At 39.1% G+C, this 24,114-nt stretch overlaps 1 protein-coding gene across 1 annotated transcript; it reads left to right on the top strand.

The window, feature by feature from the left end:
• The first annotated feature begins 4 nt into the window (after positions 1–4).
• On the top strand, positions 5–24,114 carry PRIM1 (DNA primase subunit 1). The gene is made up of 13 exons (XM_082741821.1): positions 5–214; positions 880–1,037; positions 5,874–5,980; positions 6,052–6,125; positions 7,668–7,804; positions 8,174–8,232; positions 9,216–9,325; positions 10,041–10,129; positions 10,295–10,436; positions 13,065–13,134; positions 14,080–14,171; positions 21,816–21,914; positions 23,826–24,114. The coding sequence occupies exons 1-13, from the start codon at positions 112–114 to the stop codon at positions 23,843–23,845; spliced, it is 1,260 nt and encodes a 419-aa protein (XP_082597947.1). The 5' UTR covers positions 5–111; the 3' UTR covers positions 23,846–24,114.

Below are 24,114 nucleotides of genomic sequence, written 5' to 3'. Positions count from 1 at the left end.
GCCCGTCGAGACGTCCGGTTGCGGCCACAGCGCGCCTGCGCAATCTCCGGGGATCCTGCTGTGTGATTCCCGCCAATTTTTGCGGTTCTACGACAGTGAGTCGAGCCTTCCATGGAGACGTTTGACCCTGCCGAGCTGCCCGAACTGCTTAAGCTCTATTACCGGAGGCTTTTTCCCTACGCCCAGTACTACCGTTGGCTCAACTATGGCGGAGGTGATAAAGCTGGGAGCGGAGTGGGTAGTGGTTCGGTGGGGAGGGTGAGGAGGTACTGGGAGCGTTCCTTGGAACGACAATATGAAGTACCTCCTGTGCGCCAGGCATTGTACCAGCGCCTTTGCGTATTATCTCGAGCCTTCCCCACCAGCTCAGAGATGTAAAGGGGCCGAGAGAGGTTACGGTAAGCAGGCACACAGAGGAAGAAAGAGCCGCTGCTCCTACCATCACGTGGTGGGAGTCCCCATTCAGCTCCTCATTTACCTGCCGCGCGCCTGAGCCCAGGACATTACTGGGTCGTACCCGGAAGGGGCAGAGGCGTGTTCTGTATCGGGGACAGCGGGGCATCTCCCGGAAGATGAGAGGTACTGAGCTCTTCGCAGCTGAACTTAGTAGTGCTCGCCGAGAAGAGACAGCTGACATTACATCTTTAGAATATGTCTGCATCTTTTTCCTCATTTTTACTTTTTCCTATCAGAGGCAGGATGGTATGCACCTTCAGAATAGGAACTAGTTTTGTGTTTTGTTTTGTTTTTTTTTAAACATGTAGCACAGCGTTGAGCTCAGAGGGCTCATTAAAAATATCTTATCATTGGTTAATGTTTTAATGCCCTGAGCCGAATCAAGTGCCAAATTAACTTTAAAATGGTATATTTATTTTGCAGTAATAAAGAATTACTTTCAACACCGTGAATTTTCATTCACATTGAAAGATGATATTTACATTCGCTACCAATCCTTCAACAACCAGAGTGAGCTGGAAAAGGAGATGCAGAAAATGAATCCATACAAGATTGATATAGGCGCGGTATATTCCCACAGAGTAAGAAATCGGTTTTTTAATGTATTTTGTAGTTTTGTTTTTTAAACCAAGAATGGATTGGTGTTCTCATTGTTTTGAGGTTAAATTTTTATAATTGATTCTAGTTGAGTCCCACTTTAACTTTTTTGCAAGTAGATTGTAATATTTTGTTCTTTCATACTCCACATTACTGATTTGAAATCATTTGGAAGTGAATTGGTTGTATTCTTACTAGGACAGAAAAATTGAATATCTGGCCAAAAGTGTAAACAAGGAAGTCAGCGTGGTTTAAAGGAAGGTATTTTAAAACAATTACATTGTCTTCCAGCATTGGAGGTGTTTTGTTTGTTTATTTGTTTTTAAGTAATCTCTATATCCAATGTGACCCCAATATTTAGAGTCACATGCTCTACGGACTGAGCCAGACCAGGACCCCTTCGAGATATGCTTGATTCCTTTATTTCTCTCACACTCGTATATCTATTCCATTAGGAAATCTCTTCAGCTCTACCAGAATATTATCTGAAATCCAGCCACTGGTACCAGTACTACTACCATCCTTATCATCTTTCATCTGAATTACTGTAAAAACTTCCTAACAATTTGCTCCTATAGACTCTAGAGTGTATTCTCAAAACAGTTGCCAGAGCAATCCTTTTAAAACAAGTTAGATTCTGTGATTCCTCTGCTCAAAACCATTCTCTAGTGGCTCCCCATTTTGCTCAAAGTAAAAGCCCCTCTCTCCCCCTCACTCCTTCCACTCATGCCACACTGCCCCTGCTCAAGCAGTTCCCGCTGCCCAGAACCCATTTCCCCAGATAGCTCCTTGGTTCCTTCCCTCACCTCCTCAAGTCTTCACTTTGAGGCCTTCTGCAACCTGCCACTCCTCCTACCCATTGCCACTGATACAGTCTAAATGTCTAGATTAGTGCCTGCCTGAGAGAGTATATCGTATTTGTTGAATGAATGAACATACCAAAATTGCCTTTCTTTCCTTAAAAATACACACATGGGGAGGGTCCCCTGGGTGGCTAGTCAGTTAAGCATCTGCCTTCTTCCTTCAGCTTGGGTCATGGTTCCAGGGTCCTGAGATCAGGCCTGGTGTCAGGCTCCGTGCTCGGTAGGGAATCTGCTTCTCTCTCTCCCTCTGACCCTCTCCTCTGCTTGTGCTCTCTTTTTAAAAAAAAAAAAAAAAAAAATACATGGGAGAAACACACTCATGGGATGATAGCTTTTGTAGGGAACTATTTCTTTTTCTTTTATTTTTTCCCCCAAGATTTATATATTTTATTTTAGAGAGAGAGCAAGCGCCCAGCAGGGCAAGAGGCAGAGGGAAAGAATCTCAAGCAGACTCTGCAGACATGGAGCCCAAGGCCAGGCTCAATCCTGTAACCCTGAGATCATGACCTAAGCCACAATCAGAAGTCAGACACTTAACTGACTGAACCATGAGGTGGTTCAGTCAACTGAGGTGCCCATGGGTTTTTCTGGTGGTTTTTTTTTTTTAGATTTTATTTATTGGGGTGCCTCGGTGGCTCAGTGGGTTAAGCCTCTGCCTTTGGCTCAGGTCAAGATCTCAGGGTCCTGGGATCAAGCCCTACATCGGGCTCTCTGCTCAGCAGGGAGCCTGTTTCCCCCTCCCTCTCTATGCCTGCTGCTCTGCCAACTTGTGATCTATCTCTCTCTGTCAAATAAGTAAATAAAATCTCAAAAAAAAAAAAAAAAAAAGATTTTATTTATTTATCTGGTCAGTTTCATCCTGAAGAAATTTCACTTGCAGCTTCCTGACCTCCAAGCTAGACTAATTGCTCTCTCTAAGCCTCATGGATAAATATAATCTTGTAATCACCCTGATTTCCTTTCACCTCCTATTTTGGATCCTGTGTTCCCTGAATCCTTTGTTCTCTTTTTGGTTTACTTTTCTTTACGTAGAGAATGTCCTCCATGAGCTTCCTGAGAAAAGGTGCATGGAAAAGGAAATATTGGACACTTTCTGTATCTGGAAAATGACTTCATTCTACCTTTGTACTTAACTAGTGGTTGTTTGTAAATCAGTTTCCCTTAGAATTTTGCATTATCTGCTAGCTTCCAGTGTTGCTGTTAAGAAGACTAATGCCAGGGGTGCCTAGGTGGCTCAGTGGGTTAAAGCCTCTGCCTTTGGCTCAGGTCATGATTCCAGGGTTCTGGGATCGAGCCCCGCATCGGGCTCTCTGCTCAGCAGGGAGCCTGCTTCCTCCTCTCTCTCTGCCTGCCTCTCTGCCTACTTGTGATCTCTGTCTGTCAAATAAATAAATAAAATCTTAAAAAAAAAAAAAAGAAGAAGAAGAAGAAGACTAATGCCATTCTGTTTCTTATTTCACTGTGTTGGAACTGAAAGCTCTTAGGATTTTCTGCCTAGCCCCTCTGTCCCTAATGTACTAAAGTTTCACAATGATGTGCCTTGGTGTCCATCTTTTTTGCACCTATTATGCTAGATACATGATGGGCTCTTGTGATCATGAACTCATGTCCTTCAATTCTGGGAAATTTTCCTTTTATTTTTTAAGATTTTATTTTGAAGTTTAAAAAAAAAGATTTTATTTTTAAGTAATCTCTATCCCCAACATGGGGCTTGAACTTAAAACCCAGAGATCCAGTATCTCATGCTCTACTGACTGAACCAGCCAGGCTCCCCTTTTTTCCTTAAATATAATTTTTTCTATCTATAATTTTTCTCTGGTCTCTCTACAAATCCTTAAGTCAGATGTTATGTGTCTTGGACTGATCCACTAATTTTTTTTCCCTCTTATTTTTATTTTGCTCTACTTTCTGGGGAATTTCCTCAGAGGTTTTCATTTCTGCTATTATAATTTACAAGAATTTTTTTTAGAGCATCCTGTACTTTTTCCATTGATATGTCTTATCTTTTTAAGAGTATCAGTGATAATTTATGTGTTCTGCTATACAATCTGTTTTCTCCCTTTTTTTCCCTGTTTTTTTCTCCTCTTTCATATTAGAGGCTTTCCTCATAAGTCTGATAATTTCTTGCATGTTATTTACATTTAAAAATAAAGCACTAAAAAAGCTGATTGGAAGTTGTGTATACATGGCTGGGATTTCTTTATTACAGGGTGATCTGGCTAGGCCATTTTTTGGGGAGGAAGCTCTGATGTCAGTTTCTCTAGATCTTTGCTTGAATAAAAACTTCACTTGCACAGGGATCTTTGTTTTGATCACAAATCTTCTATTCCTAAAGCCTATAATAGTGCCTGACACTCCTGATCAGATTCTCCAGTGAGGAATCTTCTGGTTTCCTGCATAGGATGGCAGTAATAGGGTATAAAAGTTGGGGAGAGGGCTGGGTCTCAACTTTCCACATGTAAATGTTTGTCCACTTAATCTGCTATATATCAATACAATACACTTTTTTCAACTGTACCTATTGTTCCTGCCCCCCATTCCAGTCCAGAGAGACCCACTATTTGAGGTTCTCCAGATAATAATTCAGGTATCTTTGCCAGGGAAATGAAAGTGCAGTTACCTAGCTCTGCAGAGTAAATGGAAGAATCTGGGGAATTAACTGCTTCATAAATAGATTTTTAACTGATTCTCCTGTTTTTAATCTTAGCTTCACCACTGCCACACACACTCCCTCTCTCACTCTAGGGATATCCATTATCACCTGAGTTTGGGAGATGCTGAGGTGTAAATTGGATTGCTTATCTTTCCTTACTGAGAGCTTAAAATTCAGCCCTTATGGTTATCCTTATAAAAATTTTAGTGGTATTTTCTCCTCTCTGGTACTTTTTAATTTTTCCCCCACTCTGATCCTTTTTTAAAGATTTATGCCTTTCTTAAGAAAACCTTTACTATCATTTTTGTGCAGGTTTGGAAAGAGCAAGATAAGTATCTGTATTCAGTCTGCTTTTTTTCTTCTGGTGGCCCATAGTCTCAAAAGAGGCTACTTAAAGGGGTGCCTGGGTGGCTCAGTGGGTTAAAGCCTCTGCCTTCAACTCAGGTCATGATCCCAGGGTCCTGGGATCGAGCCCTGCATCGGGCTCTCTGCTCAGTGGGGAGCCTGCTTCCCTTCCTCTCTCTCTGCCGGCCTTTCTGCCTACTTGTGATATCTGTCAAATAAATAAATAAACTCTTACAAAATAAAAAAATATAAAAAAAAGAGGCTACTTACAGCTTGAGCCAAAGGCTCAGTTCAAACTAAATTGAGATATTTTGAATTATTGAAAAATTTTAAATACCTTTTTGTTACTTATATGTCCAGTAATAATTAAAAGTGTTTAAAACAGTTTGCAATAGGGCATTAATTCTTTGTATGTACTTTTCTTTATGAGAAAACTAAAAAAGCCTTACTGGGATTTCTGTTGATTAACAAATTTTTTAAAAGATTTTCTTTATTTATTTGACAGAGAGACACAGTGAGAGAGGGAACACAAGCTGGGGTAGTGAGAGAGGGGGAAACAGGCAGAGCAGGAAGCCCAATGTGGGGCTGAATCCTAGGACCCTGGGATCATGACCTGAACCGAAGGCAGACTCTTAACGAACTAAGCTACCCGAGTGCCCCAGTTAACAAATATTTATTATTCAATGTTACATATCAATTATATCTCAGTAGAACTGGTAAAAAACATCTATGGTAATATGTATTTACCAAAACCTTTTTTAAGTAGATGAACTTTATATTGTCATCCATTCTGGATGTATTAAATCCAAACTAGTGAACTTTAACTGAGTAGAGTTGGCATTATATTATGGTTTTTTTGTTTTTTTTCTCTTTGGCCACTTTCTTTGTGTGGTTAGAAAATAGCATTATTGGCAGCATGACAGTTCTTACAGAAGCTGATTAATATTTTCTCCTTGTAGCCCAATCAGCACAATACAGTGAAGCTGGGAGCTTTCCAGGCTCAAGAAAAAGAACTGGTGTTTGACATTGATATGACAGACTATGACGATGTGAGGAGATGTTGTAGGTAAGCACTGCATGCCTTGCTGGTAGGGTGGATGATATCACTGACAGTGAGTAATGATGCCTCTACTCCAGTTCTGCAGACATATGTTCTAAGTGCTGGACCCTCATGACGATGGCCATACGCATAATCGACCGAGCACTGAAGGGCAAGTATTGGCAGTGTCTGAGTGGGGTCAAATGTAAGAGTCTGTTTTCCTCTGAATATTTGTCTATGTATACCATTTTATAATCAAATCTCATAGATTTCTAACATGTTTCCTTGAAACATATATCTGGAAAATAAAAGGAGATTAGAATAAAGATGTAGTTGAAACGCTAATAAAGCTGTTGATCAAACCAGTGAGTTTTTATCCAGTTCAGTCTGTGTGCTACCCAGAGCACCTCTGTGTGCTAAAAACTGTCCTAGATGAGGGAAATATGAAAGATAATGATTGCCTCAAGTAGGTTATACAGTCTAAGAAAGTGACAAATAAAATTGAGGATTACATTTAGTTTAGTAATATACACGAGGTACCATGGAGATAGAGAACAGAAGGAGTACATATTGGAATAGAAAGAAATTAGATCAGAAAAGGTGATGATAAGGATGACAATGATATTAAAAAGAGGGGCACCTGGGTGGCTCAGTCAGTTGATTGTCTGCCTTCAGTTCAGGTCATTATCCCAGGGGTCTTGGGATCGAGCCCCACATCAGACTCCCTACGCAGTGGGGAGCCTGCTTCTCCCTCTGTCTCTGACTTTCCCCATGCCTTGTGCTCTCTCTCTCTCCTCTCAAATAAGTAAATAAATAAAATAAATACCTTAAAAAAAAAAAAAGCTAACTCTTGGGATGCCTGGGTAGCTCATTTGGTTAAGCCTCTAACTCTTGATTTCAGCTCAGCTCATGACCCCAGGGTCCTGGGATACAGGCCCACATCGGGCTCCTGGGCAAGGAGCCTGCTTGGGATTCTCTCTCCTTCTGCCACTCCTTGCCCCAATGCATGCACGCTCACTCTCTCTATCAAAAAATTTTAAAAAAATAGCTAACTGTTGTCCTCGCTTCAGCAATGCATATACTCAAAAGAGCTCTTTCTGGGGGACACCTGGGTGGCTCAGTTAAACATTGGCCTTTAGCTCAGGTCATGATCCCAGGTTCCTGGGATCGAGTTCCACATCAGGCTCCCTGCTCAGCTGGGAGTCTGCTTCTCCCTCTGCCTGCTGCTCTCCTTGCTTGTGCTCTCTCGCTCTCTGACAAATAAACAAATAAAATCTTGAAAGAAAAAAAAAAAGCTTGAGAGAGAAAAAAGGGCATGAAGAAATTCTTGGCAGAGAGAACAGGATAGGTATAGACATGAAGGCAGGACCATGGGAGACAGGAAACTACACATAATTTATAGTTAAGGTGAGTACATGTGGATAAGAGGTAAAAATGAAGCCAAGGAAGTAAGCAAGAACCAGGAGTTTATAAATTTATTTATAGATTTTAAAATTTTTTTTTAAGATTTTATTTATTTATTTGTCAGGGATAGAGGGAGAGAGAGTGAGCAAGCACAGGCAGACAGAGAGGCAGGCAGAGGCAGAGGGCCGAGCAGGGAGCCTGATGTGGGACTCGATCCCATGACCTGAGCCGAAGGCAGCGTTTAACCAACTGAGCCACGCAGGCGTCCCTATTTATAGATTTTAAAACATACTATTTCTTCCCTCCTCAGAGGACTTTGGATTTAAGCATCGTCTCTGGGTATATTCTGGAAGGAGAGGTGTTCATTGTTGGGTCTGTGATGAATCGGTTAGAAAACTGTCCTCTGCAGTACGTTCTGGGATAGTTGAGTATTTGAGTCTTGTAAAGGTAAGATCTGAGTAATACTTTACATTTCTTTGTTTGTTAGATGTTACCAAGCCTGAAATGTTTAGTGAAAAAAATGAAACTATCTTTTATAGCATCCATATTCCAGAGTAAATGACCTTACTAGCAGATCAAATAATCACAGTAGCTACATTTTTTAAGATCTTTCATATTTTGCTGTAAGTATCCTCCTTGTAGCAAGAGGAAAATGACTTTTCTGGTTCAATTATGTCGATTAATATTGACATAATTAAAAGAATTAAATTCTATATTTTGACAATTTAATCTATATTTAGAGTACATTAAAAAAATTTTTAATTATTTCACTTGTGTCTTATACATGAAGTTCTTTTTTGATGGTTTATTTTTCAGGGTGGTCAAGATGTTAAAAAGAAAGTCCATCTAAGTGAAAAAATTCACCCTTTTGTCAGGTCTGTTGGAAAAGATTCCATGTGGTTTAAGCTGTGTCTGATTTATGTACATGTGCTTTTAGAATTACATTGTTACCAATTTCTCTATTGGGGTACCATTTTACTGATAATAAGGCTAGAGTTAATTGAATGACTGTCTTATGCTACAGTATTCATGATAGGTGTTTTACAGATGTTCTTATTGGTCTTAATAGTAACTTCATGAGGGACATGATAATATCTCCATTTATAGTTGAAGTAGAACTTAGATAGTATAATTTCTTTGGTACCACAAAAGTAATTGTTAAATTTAGGAAGCATGTCATAGTCTGCCTAATTTCAAAACTCAGACTCTTTCCACTAAATTCACTACTTCTCTAGATGTAAAGAGCATTGCATTAAGAGTAAGAGTTTCTATTCTGTGGCTTTCTAAAACCCTGATAAAATATTAGAGACTCTATCTCCTTATAAGTATAAGATGGGGAAAACAACATCTGCTCCATCTATCTCAGAGTTGTGGCAAAGATTAAATGAAACAATAGATGTGAGGTCTGTTTGCAAATTGCTAAGCACTATGTAATTGTTGAGACATTAATGCAAGTACTTCGGAGTAGAAACTGTAGACTCTATCCCACACTACTACTGATGTATTATTATGTTGTCCTGGCCTGTTTCTACCCTTGTTACATATTTATGATGCTATTCATCTGTAAGTTGTGGAATTTAAGAAGTAAACATTTCTTGAATAGCTATTCTAAGCCAGGTGCTATATTAGGTTCTTCCCCCTTAGAATGTCTTAGTTAATTCTCATAACCCTGTGAAGGCATATTATTCCCATTTTACATAGCTAATTTGTTTGTTAGCTAATTCTGTTTGTCTTCTTATTAGACTAATGTATGCTCACTAAAAAAAAAAAAAAGATCAGTAAAGCAAGCACTAGCCTCCCTTCTTGGCATGTATGTGTTGCTAATAGTATTAGGACTGTGCTATTGTTGTTCCTACAGCAAATCTATAAACATAATAAAAAAATACTTCCAAGAATATGCCTTAGTTGATCAAGATATTCTTGAAAATAAAGAAAGCTGGGATAAGATTTTAGCCCTTGTTCCTGAAAATATCCTTTCCCAAGGCCATTTCTATGTGAGCTATATGATGTATTGATCTATATTATAAATGTGTTCTGCCTACATATTTTCATATAATTACTCTTATAAGTTTAATCTTTTTATACAAAAACATCTCCTGTTTTTCTGCATTTTAGTATATCTAGTCTGGAATACAGTAAGAAATGAGACCATTTTGGAAATAAATGTCCTTATTTTGGAGGTTGATCCTCATAGAATTAATGGATACTTAAAGAATGCTGAATCATTTTGTCAAAATATGTACAGACCAGGGAAAGGTTTTACATTAAACTATATAGAGGGGACGCCTGGGTGGCTCAGTTGGTTAAGTGACTGCCTTTGGCTCAGGTTATGATCTTGGAGTTTCAGGATCGAGTCCCACCTCAGGCTCCCTGCTCAGCAGGGGTGTCTGCTTCTCCCTCTGACCCTCCCCACTCTCGTGCTTTCTCTCTCTCCCAAATAAATAAGTAAAATCTTTAAAAAAAAAAAAAAACAACTATATGGTTATTTTGGCATTCTTTCTGTCATATCTGTATACATTTTTACAGGGGACTTTTTTAAGGAAATGTATTTAATTAATATTTGCATTTTTGAAAACAATAATTACTTTCTAGTAAACTTTTGGTATCCTTGTGAGTAATACATACTGAAAATAAGTTGTTCATCAGTGGCTGTAAATGACTGTGTTCCTTAATGACTCATCACCAATTCATGAGACACTTCAGCAAAACTTCCCGAAGTATCACAATTCACTTCAGCGTTGGGAATATTTGATGAAAGCCATCAACTTGCAGGTATATTCCATTGAAATCTCTATTATAAATATAATGTCATTCTTAGTTAAATTCTAATTTTTTTGCTTAGTAAGTTAAAGATCACTGAAAGCCATTTTTTAACCTCTTAAAGAAATCATCAAAAGTTCCTCCTGATCCTCATGCTAGAGTTTTATCTCCTTTTAGGATAGTACCAAAAATGACAAATGTGGACCCTACCTGGAATGGGAGATCATGCTCCAGTACTGTTTCCCACGGCTGGACATCAATGTTAGCAAAGGAATCAATCATTTGCTGAAGAGCCCCTTTAGTGTTCATCCTAAAACAGGTACAATGTAAAGAAAGCAAAGAAAACTAGAAGAAAAATGAGTTATTTTTTGTTTGAGTAAGCATGTCACTGGGTATGAATACGTATGATAACTGAGTTATTTTTTAATTGTCGACTAGTAGCTACCAGATCAGTTTCCACTACATAAATAATTTTCCTCTGGGTTTCTGAGGTTTAGTGTTGGAACTATAGAGGAACTTAGAAATCCAAGGATAACAGCTCTCATTGTACAGATGAGAAAACCGTGGTCCAAGAGGTTGAAGTGACTTGTTCACAGTCTTAAAACAAATTGTGTCAGAGCTAGGAAGAGAATTCAGTTCTTAAAACGTGAAAGTTCTGTGGTTTTCCCACTATGCCTCCTCCCTCAGTTCTTTTTCCATAGTTTAGCTTTCCTCCTTCACATTTTTCTTAGATATGTGTTTTGATGGACTGAAACTGACTTTAAAATAAATATAATGGTTACTATATTGACATAAACTTTGCTTCATCCAACCAGGAGACATAGACAGTTGTATGTAGTTGTCCTTTTTCGTCTAACTCTACCACTCACTGTGGGATGTTAGGCTAATTACTCTCTGTGTCTTGGTTTCCTCATCTGTAAATGGAAATGATATAGTACTTACCTCACAGGGTTATTGTGAAGATCTAAAGTGTAAAGTGCTGGGGTGCCTTGGTGGCTCAGATGTTTGGGTGTCTGTGTTTGGCTCAGGTCGTGGTCTCGAGATCCTGGGATCAAGCCCCAAGTCAGACTCCGGGCTCAGCAGGGAGTCTGCTTCTCCTTCTTCCTCTGCTTCACCCCCTGCTTGTGCTCGCTCTGTCTCTGTCTCTCTCAAATGAATAAATCTTTTTTTTTTTTTTTTTTAAGATTTTATTTATTTATTTATTTATTTTATAGAGAACACAAGTAGGCAGAGAGGCAGGCAGAGAGAGAGAGAAGCAGGCTCTGCACTGAGCCCGATGCGGGGCTCGATCCCAGGACCCTGGGATCATGACCTGGGCTGAAGGCAGAGGCTTTTAACCCGCTGAGCCACCCAGGCGCCCCTCAAATGAATAAATCTTTAAAAAAATAAATAAAAAATAATAATTATATGTAAAGTACTTAGAAAAGGATCTGTCACACATTCAATTCTCCCAAGTTGCCTAGTTTCCTTTAATAATCTGTGATGATTCTCTAGTGCATATATTTGAATAGCCCCTTTCTAAACCTATCAACTATGTGTTTTTAGCTTTTTTTTTATAATAAGCTTAGTATTTCTTTTTTTAATTTGTCTTATAGTTTCAGAGGTAGAGTTCAGTGATTCATCAGTTCCATATCATACCCAGTGCTCATTATATATTTCTTTTTTAAGTTTTTGAATTAATTTTTAATTTTTTTTAATTTGATTTATTATTTTAAAATTATGTTCAGGTAGCCAGTGGCTGAAAAGTTTTGGGCTTATTTATTTATTTTATTTATTTATCACCATAAAATATATCATTAGTTGCTTTGGGGGTTTTTTTTAAAGATTTTATTTATTTATTTGACAGAGAGAGAGGTCCCAAGTAGGCAGAGAGACAGGCAGAGAGAGAGGGGGAAGCAATCTCCTTGCAGAGCAGAGATCCCGATTCAGGGCTCAATCCCAGGACCCTGAGATCATAACCTGAGCTGAAGGCAGAGGCTTAACCCACTGAGCCACCCAGTTGCCCCACATCATTAGTTTTTGATGCAGTGTGCATTATATATTTCTTATTATTTTTTAAACCTAACTCTAAAGCTATAGTGGGTATCCCCTTATTCTAATACTCAGAGTTTGGGTAAATAATTATGTTCATAAGTATACACATTTGATTATATTCTTTTCCCATAAGTAGCTGTAGTCTTTTTACTCTGTCTTCAAACAACAACTCCAAACAACAATTCTCTTGATTATTTTACTTGTTATTTACCTGACATCCTTTAGATTGATTATCTCATTTTTGAGATGTAATGAATTTTATGAGGTATCCCAGGTGTGGATATTGTGAAAGGGGAAGTATAATGCTGTCTATTTTATTTCCAAAATGCTTTCTAAAGATGCCCAACATATAGGTGTCTGTTCTAATCTCAGCAAATAAACCAAGTTAATGAAATGAACTATATCTATGTTATTTCATTTTTCAGGACTCACTAAATTTGATATCATTCTGTCCTTACGTATAAGGATATTAGGAAGAAGGAGATAGAAATAAAAGTGGAAATAAGAGCACTAGATTATAGCTCAACATTCTTTCATACCTATTTTTTGTTTGTTTGTTTTTAGGAAAAAATAAAAATAGCTAATGTGGAAGTAATTTCTAGCTATTGTTTTTAACAGATAAGGGGCACCTGGATGGCTCAGTGGGTTAAGCCACTGCCTTCAGCTCGGGTCATGATCTCAGGATCCTGAGATCAGGCTTTCTGCTCAGCAGGGAAACTGCTTCCCTCTCACTCTCTCTGCCTCCCTCTCTGCCTACTTGTGATCTCTGTCAAATGAATAAATAAAATCTTAAAAAAAAAAAAGAAAAAAGATAAGTCTAACCCTTTTTCTAAGCCTTAGATTAAAATTTGGCCAAAATAACAAACAGGATTGTATTTTACAATCATCAGTTTATAACTTTTGGTTCTTACAGGTCGTATTTCTGTGCCTATTGATTTACAGAAAGTGGAACAGTTTGATCCATTTACTGTTCCAACCATAAGGTATGTTCCAGATCATTGATCATTCATTTTTTGTTTGTGATTTTTACTCTGAATTTGAAGTAGGTTGAATTAGAGCCCTTTCAGAGAGGCAGCTGCTCTGAGGCTATATGACAATGCCTTTGTAAAGCAACATTTCCTAGTGAGTTCCACAGAACACAAGCTGCTATTCTCTTATAAAAAAAAAAAAAAAAAAATTGTAAGTTCAAATAAGTTTGAGAAATAACAATTTTAACAGATAAAATGTTCTTTACTGCAAGATTTCCCAATTTTTATTATGCTCTTATGCATGGAAAACTCCCAAGATGCAATTGTGACTTTTAGAATATCCCAAATTTAGTTGTTCACACAGTGTTTTCACAGAAAATTTTGGGGGATTCTTGTGCTATCATACATTGGGTAATGTTGACCAAGAACCAACTTTAAAATTCTTATTCTGGGAGTGCCTGGGTGAGTGACTGAGTTGGTTAAGCGTCCAACTCTTTATCTCAGCTCAGGTCTTGATCTGTGGGCCATAAGTTTATGCCCTGAATTGGGCTCCACACTGGGCACAGAGACGACTTTTAAAAAACAGAATAAAATTCTCTTATTCTGGAGCACGTGGCTGGTTCACTTGGTAGGGCATGTGACTCTTGATTTTGGGGTCATGAGTTTGAGTTTGAGCCCAACATCAAGTATAGAGTTAAAAAATTAAAAAAAAAAAAAAATTCTCGGGACACCTGGGTGGCTCAGTTGGTTAAGTAGCTGCCTTCGGCTCAGATCATGATCCCAGCGTCCTGGGATCGAGTCCCACATCGGGCTCCTTGCTCAGCAGGGAGCCTGCTTCTGCCTCTGCCTGCCATTCTGTCTGCCTGTGCTCGCTCTCCCTCTCTCTCTCTGATAAATAAATAAAATCTTTTTTTTAAAAAATTGTCTTATTCTATTATTATTCTATTGTATTATTTGTAGCTCTCTCTGCCGTGAATTGGATGCCATTTCCATTAATGATGAGGGAAAAGAAGGAAATGAAGCCGAATCTGATATCAAACGTAGAACCAGAGGTATGTTAATATGTTGAAGTCTCCCTTTAATATAAGTTTCTTACAAGAAATCCTCTGTCAGTCCAATAATTAATTCTCCTTGGATTCAGCCCAGAATGGATCAATGTTTATCATGAAACCAGCTCAGTTACAAATAATATCATAGCAATGCTTCTGTCCTTTCTTCATCAGTTCCCCAAATGGTGCTGTTGAAGCCAATCTGAGTCAACAGATATTTACTAAGCAACATCTAAATGCTAGGATTTATGGGGCGCCTGGGTGGCTCAATGGGTTAAAGCCTCTGCCTTTGGCTCGGGTCATGATCCTGGGGTCCTGGGATCGAGCCCCACATCAGGCTCTCTGCTCAGGAGGGAGGTTGCTTCCTCCTCTCTCTCTGCCTATTTTTCTGCCTACCTGTGATCTCTGTCTATCAAATAAATAAATAAATCTCTTCTTAAAATAAATAAATAAATAAATGCCAGGATTTATACTATAAGATTAAATTGTCGTTTTGTGTTGATAGTTGTTTGACTCTCACAATTTTAGATTCAACGCCTACTTATTTAACAACTACTAAATATGCATGCTTTTGGTCTTTGTTCTTGATGTATCCAGAGAATGTTATGGTAAATATGTATCTAAACTGTGGTTGAATTGTATATTCAAGAATTTGATGAAGCTGGGAAACTTATAAATCTTCCTGCTAATAGAAGCCAAATCTTCATATACCAATACCCAAAAGACACTCTATAGCTACAGAACCAATAGAACTTCTTGTGTGGTAGAAATGTAAGGCACTGCCCAGTGTGGTACTCACTAGCCACATGCGGCACATTCCACTTGAATTGTGAGAAACCTGATTTTCAATTTCATTTAATTTTAAGTAGCCACCTGTGGCTAGTGACTATTGTAACACAATGCAGAGCTGTGCTATCTAACTGACCTTTCTCGGTCAAATGTTGCCACCTTCTGTCAAAACCCAAGTTCAAATATCACTCCATAAAACAAAAACAAAACAAAAAAAATCACTTCATCTGTTCCAGCTCTAACATAATACCTAACCATAGTATATTCCACTATTAATGATTATAGTGATTACAAGCTCTCTGCCTAAGGTATTTGAGGGGCTTCTGGGTCACTCAGTCAGTTGGGCATCTGATTCTTGGTTTTGGCTAAGGTCATGATCTCAGAGTCATGAGATCGAACCCTCCATCTGGCTCTGTGCTCAGCATGGTGTCTGCTCATCCCTCTCCCTCTGCCCCTACCGCCCATCTCTCTCAAATAAATAAGTAAATAAAATATTTGTTAAAAATAAAGTATTGGGGGGGCACCTGGGTGGCTCAGTGGGTTAAGCCTCTGCCTTCGGCTCAGGTCATGATCCCAGGATCCTGGAATCGAGCCCCACATCCGGCTCTCTCCTCAGCAGGGAGCCTGCTTCCCCCTTCTCTCTGCCTGCCTCTCTGCCTACTTGTGATCTCTGTCTGTCAAATAAATAAATAAAATCTTTTAAAAATAAATAAATAAAGTATTGGGGGTACCTGCATGGCTCAGTGGGTTAAGCCTCTGCCCTTGGCTCAGGTCATGATCTCACAGTCCTGGGATCAAGCCCTGCATCAGGCTCTCTGCTCAGCGGGGAGCCTGCTTCTCCCTCTCTCTCTGCCTCCCTTTCTGCCTACTCGTGATCCCCTCCTCTCTCTCTGTCAAATAAATGAATAAAATCTAAAATAAATAAATAATTTGAAGAACATCTCCAACATGAAAAATCAGAATAAACTGGAAAAGGACTCAGAGAAAACAGATAATGCAAGGAACAAAGAAAACCCTTTTTTTCCCTCTTTTTTTCTTAAGCAATCTCTGCCCAGCATGGGACTCAAACTCACATACCAGAGAAGAAAAGTCACATGTGCTACTAACCGAGCCAGCCAGGAACCCTGAAGACCTTTTTTTAAAAAATTATCCTCAGGCACCTGGGTGGCTCAGTGGGTTAAGCCACTGCCTTCGGCTCAGGTCATGATCTCGGGGTCCCGGGATCGAGTCCCACATCGGGCTCTCTGCTCAGCGGGGAGCCTGCTTCCTCCTCTCTCTCTCTCTCTGCCTACTTGTGATCTCTGTCTGTCAGATAAATAAATAAAATATTAAAAAATAAAAATAAAAAATTATCCTCAGAGAATATGAGAAGATAGTGTATCCGTGAAGCAATAGCAGAATGCTATGAAAAGAAACATTCAGAATAAGAAAGAGGTCTTAGAAATCAGAAACATAATCATTAGAATACAAAATTCAGTGGAAAGGCTAGAAAAGTTAAGATTTTCCAGAAAGTTCTATCAAAAAAGATAAAAATTTGTTTTTTTAAGATTTTATTTATTTGACAGAGATCACAAGTAGGCAGAGAGGCAGGCAGAGAGAGAGGAGGAAGCAGGCTCCCCGCCGAGCAGAGAGCCCAATGCGGGGCTTGATCCCAGGACACTGGGAACACGACCTGAGCTGAAGTCAGAGGCTTTAACCCACTGAGCCACCCAGGTGCCCTGTTTTTATTTTAAGGAGGAAAAAGATAAAATTAGAAGAATGGTTCAGGGGATGCCTGGGTGGCTCAGTCAGTTAAGCGTCTGCCTTTGGCTCGGGTCATGATCCCAGGGACCTGGGATCGAGTCCACATTGGCTCCTTGCTCAGCCAGGAAACTGATTCTCCCTCTGCCTGCCATTCCCCCAGTTTGTGCTCACTCTCTCTGTCTCTGACAAATAAATAAAATTTAAAAAAAAAAAAAAGAATTGTTCAGGAGGTCTAATACCTAACTATGGGAGTTTCAGAAAAACAACAAAGAGAGGTAAAAAATATATATATCAAAATATATATATATATATCAAAATTATATAGGAAGCCATTGCAGAAATGAGCCCTTTATTGAAAAGGCTCAGCATAATAGGAAAACAGACTGGCACCAAGGCACATCATTTTGAAATTTCAACACACTGAGAATTAAGAAAAAATCTTAGTCTTCTGACCCTTTCCTACTTCTCCTCCCCCCAAAAAAGCCACAGTCCTAGAAAGAATGGCTTTGGATTTCTAAACATTGGAAGTGTTCATCTGTTAAAAGTAGGTGCTAGAAAGAAAAAGTAGTTGCCATTCAAGAGGATGGAGAGGTCAGAATTAGGGCAGAAAGCTATTTTTTCCAACCTGTTAGTACTATTTTATTCTTTTTAACAACATGTATACCTTACTTCACAATTTTTTAAAAATATTTTCTCTTGATGAACATCTTTTCCTTTTGTTCAGGGATTTTTTTTTTTATTTTTTAAAGATTTTATTTATTTGATAAAGAGAAAGCACAAGCAGGGGGAGCTGGAGAGGGAGAAGCAGGGCTCTATCCCAGGACCTGAGCCAAAGGCAGTCACTTAAACAACTGAATCACCCGGTTGCCCCGTTCAAATATTTGTTTTTTTTTTTTTTTTAAGATTTTATTTATTTATTTGACAGAGAGAAATCACAAGTAGATGGAGAGGCAGGCAGAGAGAGAGAGGGGGAAGCAGGCTCCCTGTTGAGCAGAGAGCCCGATGTGGGACTCAATCCCAGGACCCTGAGATCACAACCTGAGCCGAAGGCAGAGGCTTTACCCACTAAGCCACCCAGGAGCCCCTGTTCCCACACTTCTTTAAGAATCCTGGAATGTTCTATCTACTAATATCTTTTTTCTTTTTCTTTTTTAAAGATTTTATTTACTTATTTGAGAGAGAGAGTGCAAGCATGAGCAAGGAGAGAGGCAGAAGAGGAAAAGGCAGAGAATCTCAAGCAGACTCCACACAGAGCATGGAGCCCAGTGCAGGGCTCAGTCTTACTACCCTGAGATCATGACCTGAGTGGAAACCAAGAGTCAGATGTTTAACTTACTGAGCCACCCAGGCACCCCTAATTATATCTTTTTTCTAAGACCCACCTCACAGCCACCTCACTCAACACTGACAGGTGGATCCTTTGGCCTTATAATTATCCATGTGCCTCTTTGGTCTTTTAATTATATACTGTTTTCTATTACTACATATAGGACTTATTTTACCAGTTCATTTAAAAACTTCTTAAAACCAAAGAGTTTGGCTTATACTTTTTTTAGAATTTAGCAGAGTACTTAATATATAATAGGTAGTTAGTAAATATTTAAGTGATTATTGAATGCCTGTTACATATTCCACAATGGTGAAATAAACATATAGACTTACAAGCAAGGAGGGGCACCTGGGTGGCTCAGTGGGTTAAAGCCTCTGCCTTCGGCTCAGGTCATGATCCCAGGGTCCTGGAATCGAGCCACGCATCGGGCTGTCTGCTCAGTGGGGAGCCTGCTTCCCCTCATCTCTCTCTCTCTCTCTGTCTGCCTCTCTGTCTACTTGTGATCTCTGTCTGTCAAATAAATAAATAAAATCTTTAAAAAAAAAAAAGACTTACAAGCAAGGAGCTTAGAATCTTGAATTAAAGATTCTAAGTACTATGGGGCTGATCCCAAACTAAACTTTCCTTGGTGTATATTTTATATTATTATAAGAAAATTCATATATAAAAGTTTAGGACAAAATACACGGTACTGGGGCGCCTGGGTGGCTCAGTGGGTTAAAGCCCCTGCCTTCGGCTCAGGTCATGATCCCAGGGTCCTGGGATCGAGCCCCACATCGGGCTCTCTGCTCCGCAGGGAGCCTGCTTCCTCCTCTCTCTGCCTGCCTCTCCGCCTACTTGTGATCTCTGTCTGTCAAATAAATAAATAAAATCTTTAAAAAAAAAAATACGGGCGCCTGGGTGGCTCAGTGGGTTAAGCCGCTGCCCTGGATCTCAGGGTCCTGGGATCCAGTCCCGCATCGGGCTCTCTGCTCAACAGGGAGCCTGCTTCCCTATCTCTCTCTCTCTCTCTGGCTGCCTCTCCGTCTACTTGTGATTTCTCTCTGTCAAATTAATAAATAAAAGCTTTTTAAAAAAAAAATACACAGTACTTTCATGATTGCCACAGTTCAGATATTCATCTGAATATCCTCATCAAAATTCCTTTTCTAGTCCCAAGTACATGAGATAATGTTTATTAAAGATTGTATTTATTTATTTATTTATTTATTTGAGAGAGAGAGAACATAAACAGGGAAGAAATGGCAGAGGGAGAAGGAGAAGCAGACTTGCCAGTGAGCGGGGAGCCCAACACGACACAGGACTCCATCCCAGGATCTCAGGATCATGACCTGAGCCAAAAGCAGACACTAAACTTACTAAGCTACCCAGATACCCCTTAAAAATTTTTTTAAGTATAGTTTCTTTTTTTACTCTTTTGAATGAACTATTATGAGGACTATTCCATCCAGATACAGCACACTACTGAAATCCAGATTTCATCTTGTTCTCAGATTTTCTCCCCTTATTGTGTAATTAAATAGATGATTAAGATTCTGTATTCAAAATTTTGTTGTGGGGGTGGCTCAGTCATTAAGCATCTGCCTTAGGCTCAAGTCATGATCTCAGGGTCCTGGGATCAGGCTCCCTGCTCAGTGGGGAGTCTGTTCCTCCCTCTGCCTCTCCCCCTGCTTGTGCTCTCCCCCTTCTCTCTCTCTCTCTGAAATAAATAAATAAATAAAATCTTGGGGGAAAAGATTAAAAATTTTTTTTGTTGTGTACATTTTTTAAATTTTATATAAATCAAAAAATACCTTGGGCACCTGGGTGGCTCAGTGGGTTAAGCTGCTGCCTTCGGCTCGGGTCATGATCTCAGGGTCCTGGGATCGAGTCCCGCATCGGGCTCTCTGCTCAGCAGGGAGCCTAGCTTCCCCCTCTCACTCTGCCTGCCTCTCTGCCTACTTGTGATCTCTCTCTGTCAAATAAATAAATAAAATCTTTAAAAAAAAAACACCTATACTTAAGGCACTATGACTATAAACTTCTGGTTGTCTCCAGGTAGAATGCCCCTGACATTTTTAATGTTTGCTCTATTGGTAAAACTATTTATTAATGAAACCACAGTTTGTTTAAAAAAAAAAAAAGAATATTGTATGGGATTTAACATAGAGCAATAGATTATGCTGGTCTAATACCAGAAAGCCTGACTACTGAAGTAGAAATGTACATGTGGTTTGGATATTTTCAGGCAGCACTGTCTTAATACAGCAGCCACATATGGCTGTTAAGCACTTGGAATGTGACTAGTATAAACAAGAAAGTGACATTTTAAATTTAATTTTAATTAATTTAAATTTTAAAACTGATTGGGGTGCCTGGCTTAGTCGGTAGAACATGCAACTCTTGACCTCAGGGTTGTGAGCTCAAGTCCCATGTTGGGTTTGGCAATTACTTAAAAATAAAATCTTAAGGGATGTCTCTCTAAAACAAATATTTTTTTAAATTGTTTAAATATTTTTAGGGGCACCTGGGTGGCTCAGTGGGTTGAGCCGCTGCCTTCGGCTCAGGTCATGATCTCAGGGTCCTGGGATCAAGTTCCGCATCAGGCTCTCTGCTCAGCGGGGAGCCTGCTTCCTCCTCTCTCTCTGCCTGCCTCTCTGCCTACTTGTGACCTCTCTCTGTCAAATAAATAAAATCTTTAAAAAAAAAATCTTTTTAAATATTTTTAAATAAATAATTTTTTAATGTTTGGGTTTTTTTTTTTTAAGATTTTTATTTATTTGACAGAGAGACCACAAGTAGGCAGAGAGAGGGGAAGCAGGCTCCCTGCTGAGCAGAGAGTCCGATGTAGGACTCGATTCCAGGACCCTGAGATCATGACCCGAGCCAAAGGCAGAGGCTCAACCCACTGAGCCACCCAGGCGCCCCAATAGATAAATTTTAAAACTGATATTTGATTCAATTATTAGAAAACATTTAAGTATGTTTATGAAATTTGGATATGTGAACCTACTTTTACACTGTCTATAATTCAAATCTAAATATAGATCAAGGGCGCCTGGGTGGCTCAGTGGGTTAAGCCGCTGCCTTCGGCTCAGGTCATGATCTCAGGGTCCTGGGATCGAGTCCCGCATCGGGCTCTCTGCTCAGCAGGGAGCCTACTTCCCTTCCTCTCTCTCTGCCTGCCTCTCCGCCTACTTGTGATTTCTGTCAAATAAATAAATAAAATCTTAAAAATAAATAAATAAATATAGATCAAGTATTTCTCATGATAATGTATCATCTAAATTGAGATGTATTTTAAGTACAAAATGCTAGATTTCAAACAGTATGAAAAAAATAAAATATTTCAATTTTTATTATGTATTAATATTTTAGATACACTGAATTAAATAGTAAAATTAGTCTTACCTTTTTAATGTAGCTACTAGAGTATTTATTTATTTTAAGATTTTTATATATTTATTTGACAGAGAGAGAGAGAGCACACAAGCAGAAGGAGTGGCAGGCAGAGGGAGAAGAAAAAGCAGGCTTCCTACACAGTGGGGAGCCAATGTGGGGCTCCATCCCAGGACTTTGGGATCATGACCTGAGTGGAGGGCAGATGCTTAACCAACTAAGCCACACAGGCACCCCACTAGTAGAGTATTTAAACTTATATTTCTCATTATATTGGACAGCACTGTTCTAAAGAATTCTTTTTCTTATTGTTGTTCTAGAGAATTTTTTTTTTTTAAACTTAAAGTTATACTCATGTTATTCTGCTTCCAAAATGCTAATTATAATGCATGGCCTTCATAATTTAGATTATAAGAAGACCAGTCTAGCTCCTTATATAAAAGTTTTTGAACAATTTCTTGATAACCTGGATAAATCCCGAAAAGGAGAACTTCTCAAGAAGAGTGGTAAGACTCTATGCCTTTCCTTTTTAGCTATTTAGATCTTAGTGTAGGAAGTTTAATCATCTAGTACATGAGAAATTTTAGAGCTCTAGCTTTTGCCCTCCTAAAACAAGTTATTGATTTAGCTTAGTATCCTTAGTGTTTTAAAAATTGAGCTCCCTTAATTCAATTCAGCAGATACTCATTAGACACCTTCTGTGGATCAGGTACTATGAGGGAAACAAAGATTAATTATACAAAGATGAATTCCACACCATGCCCCTCTGCCCTTAGGAAGTACTACTGATACAAAACAAAGAAGTATAAAATGCTAAAGAAAGAGATCTCATCTAACTGAGAGAACCTGAGAAGATTTAGTATGAAAAGAGTGGTATTTGAACTCTTTACAATGAGGGGCTATACAGATTCTAGTTCCCAACACCAGTATACCATGCCTTGAGGTATGCATAGGATTTCTACAAGCAGAAATTTGATAAGGGTACAGGAATGGGAAAAGGGGATAGGTTATTCATTCTTGAAGGAATGGCAAAGGCATTAGATAGGAAAGCATCAGGTCACTCCAGAGGCCTTCGAGTAATACAGCTAATCTGGAAAAAGATGCGTCAGGCGTGGATGGAACTAGAGGGTATTATGTTTAGCAAAATAAGTCAACTGGAGAAAGACAACTATCATATGATCTCCCTGTTATGAGGAAGTGGAGATGCAACATGAGGGGTGTGGGGGTAGGAAAAGAATAAATGAAACAAGATGGGATCAGGAGGGAGACAAACCATAAGAGACTCTTAATCTCACAAAACAAACTGAGGGTTGCACAGGGGGAGAGGGGAGGGAGAGGGTGGTAGGGTTATGGACATATGTGCTATGGTGAGTGCTGTGAGGTTGTAAACCTGGCGATTCACAGATCTGTACCCCTAGGGCTAATAATACATTATATGTTAATAAAAAATATATAAAAATTATTTAAAAAAATAAAAGGTGCGGCAGAAATTGATGGGATAGAAATCTGAAGAAGCAGACTGAATTCAGGGTATAGATGGCCTTTGAAGTCCAGTCTTGAGAATCTGGGCTTAATTCAGTAGGGACAGGTATTCTAGTAAAGGTTTTTGAGGAATGGAGTACCATGATTTATGGTTTTATCTAGCAAAATAAAACTAGCAACAATGTGTCAGGGGAGAGGTTAGGGACAAAATAGACCAAGAGGCCAGTCGGCCTATTACCATTAGGACACTGGGACTGGATATCTCCAAACGGAGCAAATACTAGAGCCATCCTTTAGAGTTGGTAATGATTTGGAAGTGGAGAGATGAAAAAGGAAATTAAAAGTGTCACAGAAGCCGGGGAAAGGAAATGTTCAAGGAGATTATCAAGTGTCAAATGCAGTAGAGAACTGATAAAATCATGTTGCATATTGGGGCTAAAGGGAGATACTGAGAGGACAGCAGTGTCTCTGAATAAGAGACCCAAACATATGTGTAAGCCAAAATGAAAGAAATCAGCAGTGAATATTATTCAGGAGATCGATCAATACCATAGAAAACTGTAGTCGTGTTATAGAAATACAAACTTCCTTCCCACTTTGTTTTTTAATAATACGCATGATGGTTAAACAGTAGTGCCCAAGATAATGCTGAACTCATAGTAGACACTCAAATATGTGCTTATTGAATGAACAATGATGACTCTGAACTTGGAAAGCCTCAATGAACCTGCCATTCCAACTGGCTATATTAAGTCCTTTGTACTTTTGTTCTGTACTAGCTCACCCTATAATGTGGGCTTCAGCAAAAGTGAAAGGAAATCTTTATGCATGATGTGAATTTAATAGAAGCATTAAGCAAATCAGAATGTGAAAATAAATGGGATTTGTCTTGTCTTCCTTTTCTATCCCTTTGACAACAATCTATTCTATTCCAGATTTACAGAAAGACTTCTGAAGATAACAGCTCTCCTCAAACCTATGTAGATATCTTCTAGCTTCAAGAATCAAATACTTCAGGCGCCTGGGTCGCTTAGTCGGCTGGGTGTCTGCGTTCGGCTAGGGTCCTGAGATCAAGTCCCAGGTCAGGCTCCCTGCTCAGTGGGGAGTCTGCATCTCCCTCTCCCTCTGCCCCTCCACCCAACTCATGCTCTCTCTCTCTCTCTCACTCTCTCTCTCTCTCTCTTTTAAATAAATAAATAAAAATAAAATCTTTTAAAAACCAAA

This window comes from Mustela nivalis (assembly GCF_964662115.1).
Source record: "Mustela nivalis genome assembly, chromosome: 7".
NCBI classification, from domain to species: domain Eukaryota; kingdom Metazoa; phylum Chordata; class Mammalia; order Carnivora; family Mustelidae; genus Mustela; species Mustela nivalis.
This window is presented reverse-complemented; position numbering and strand designations above follow the sequence as displayed.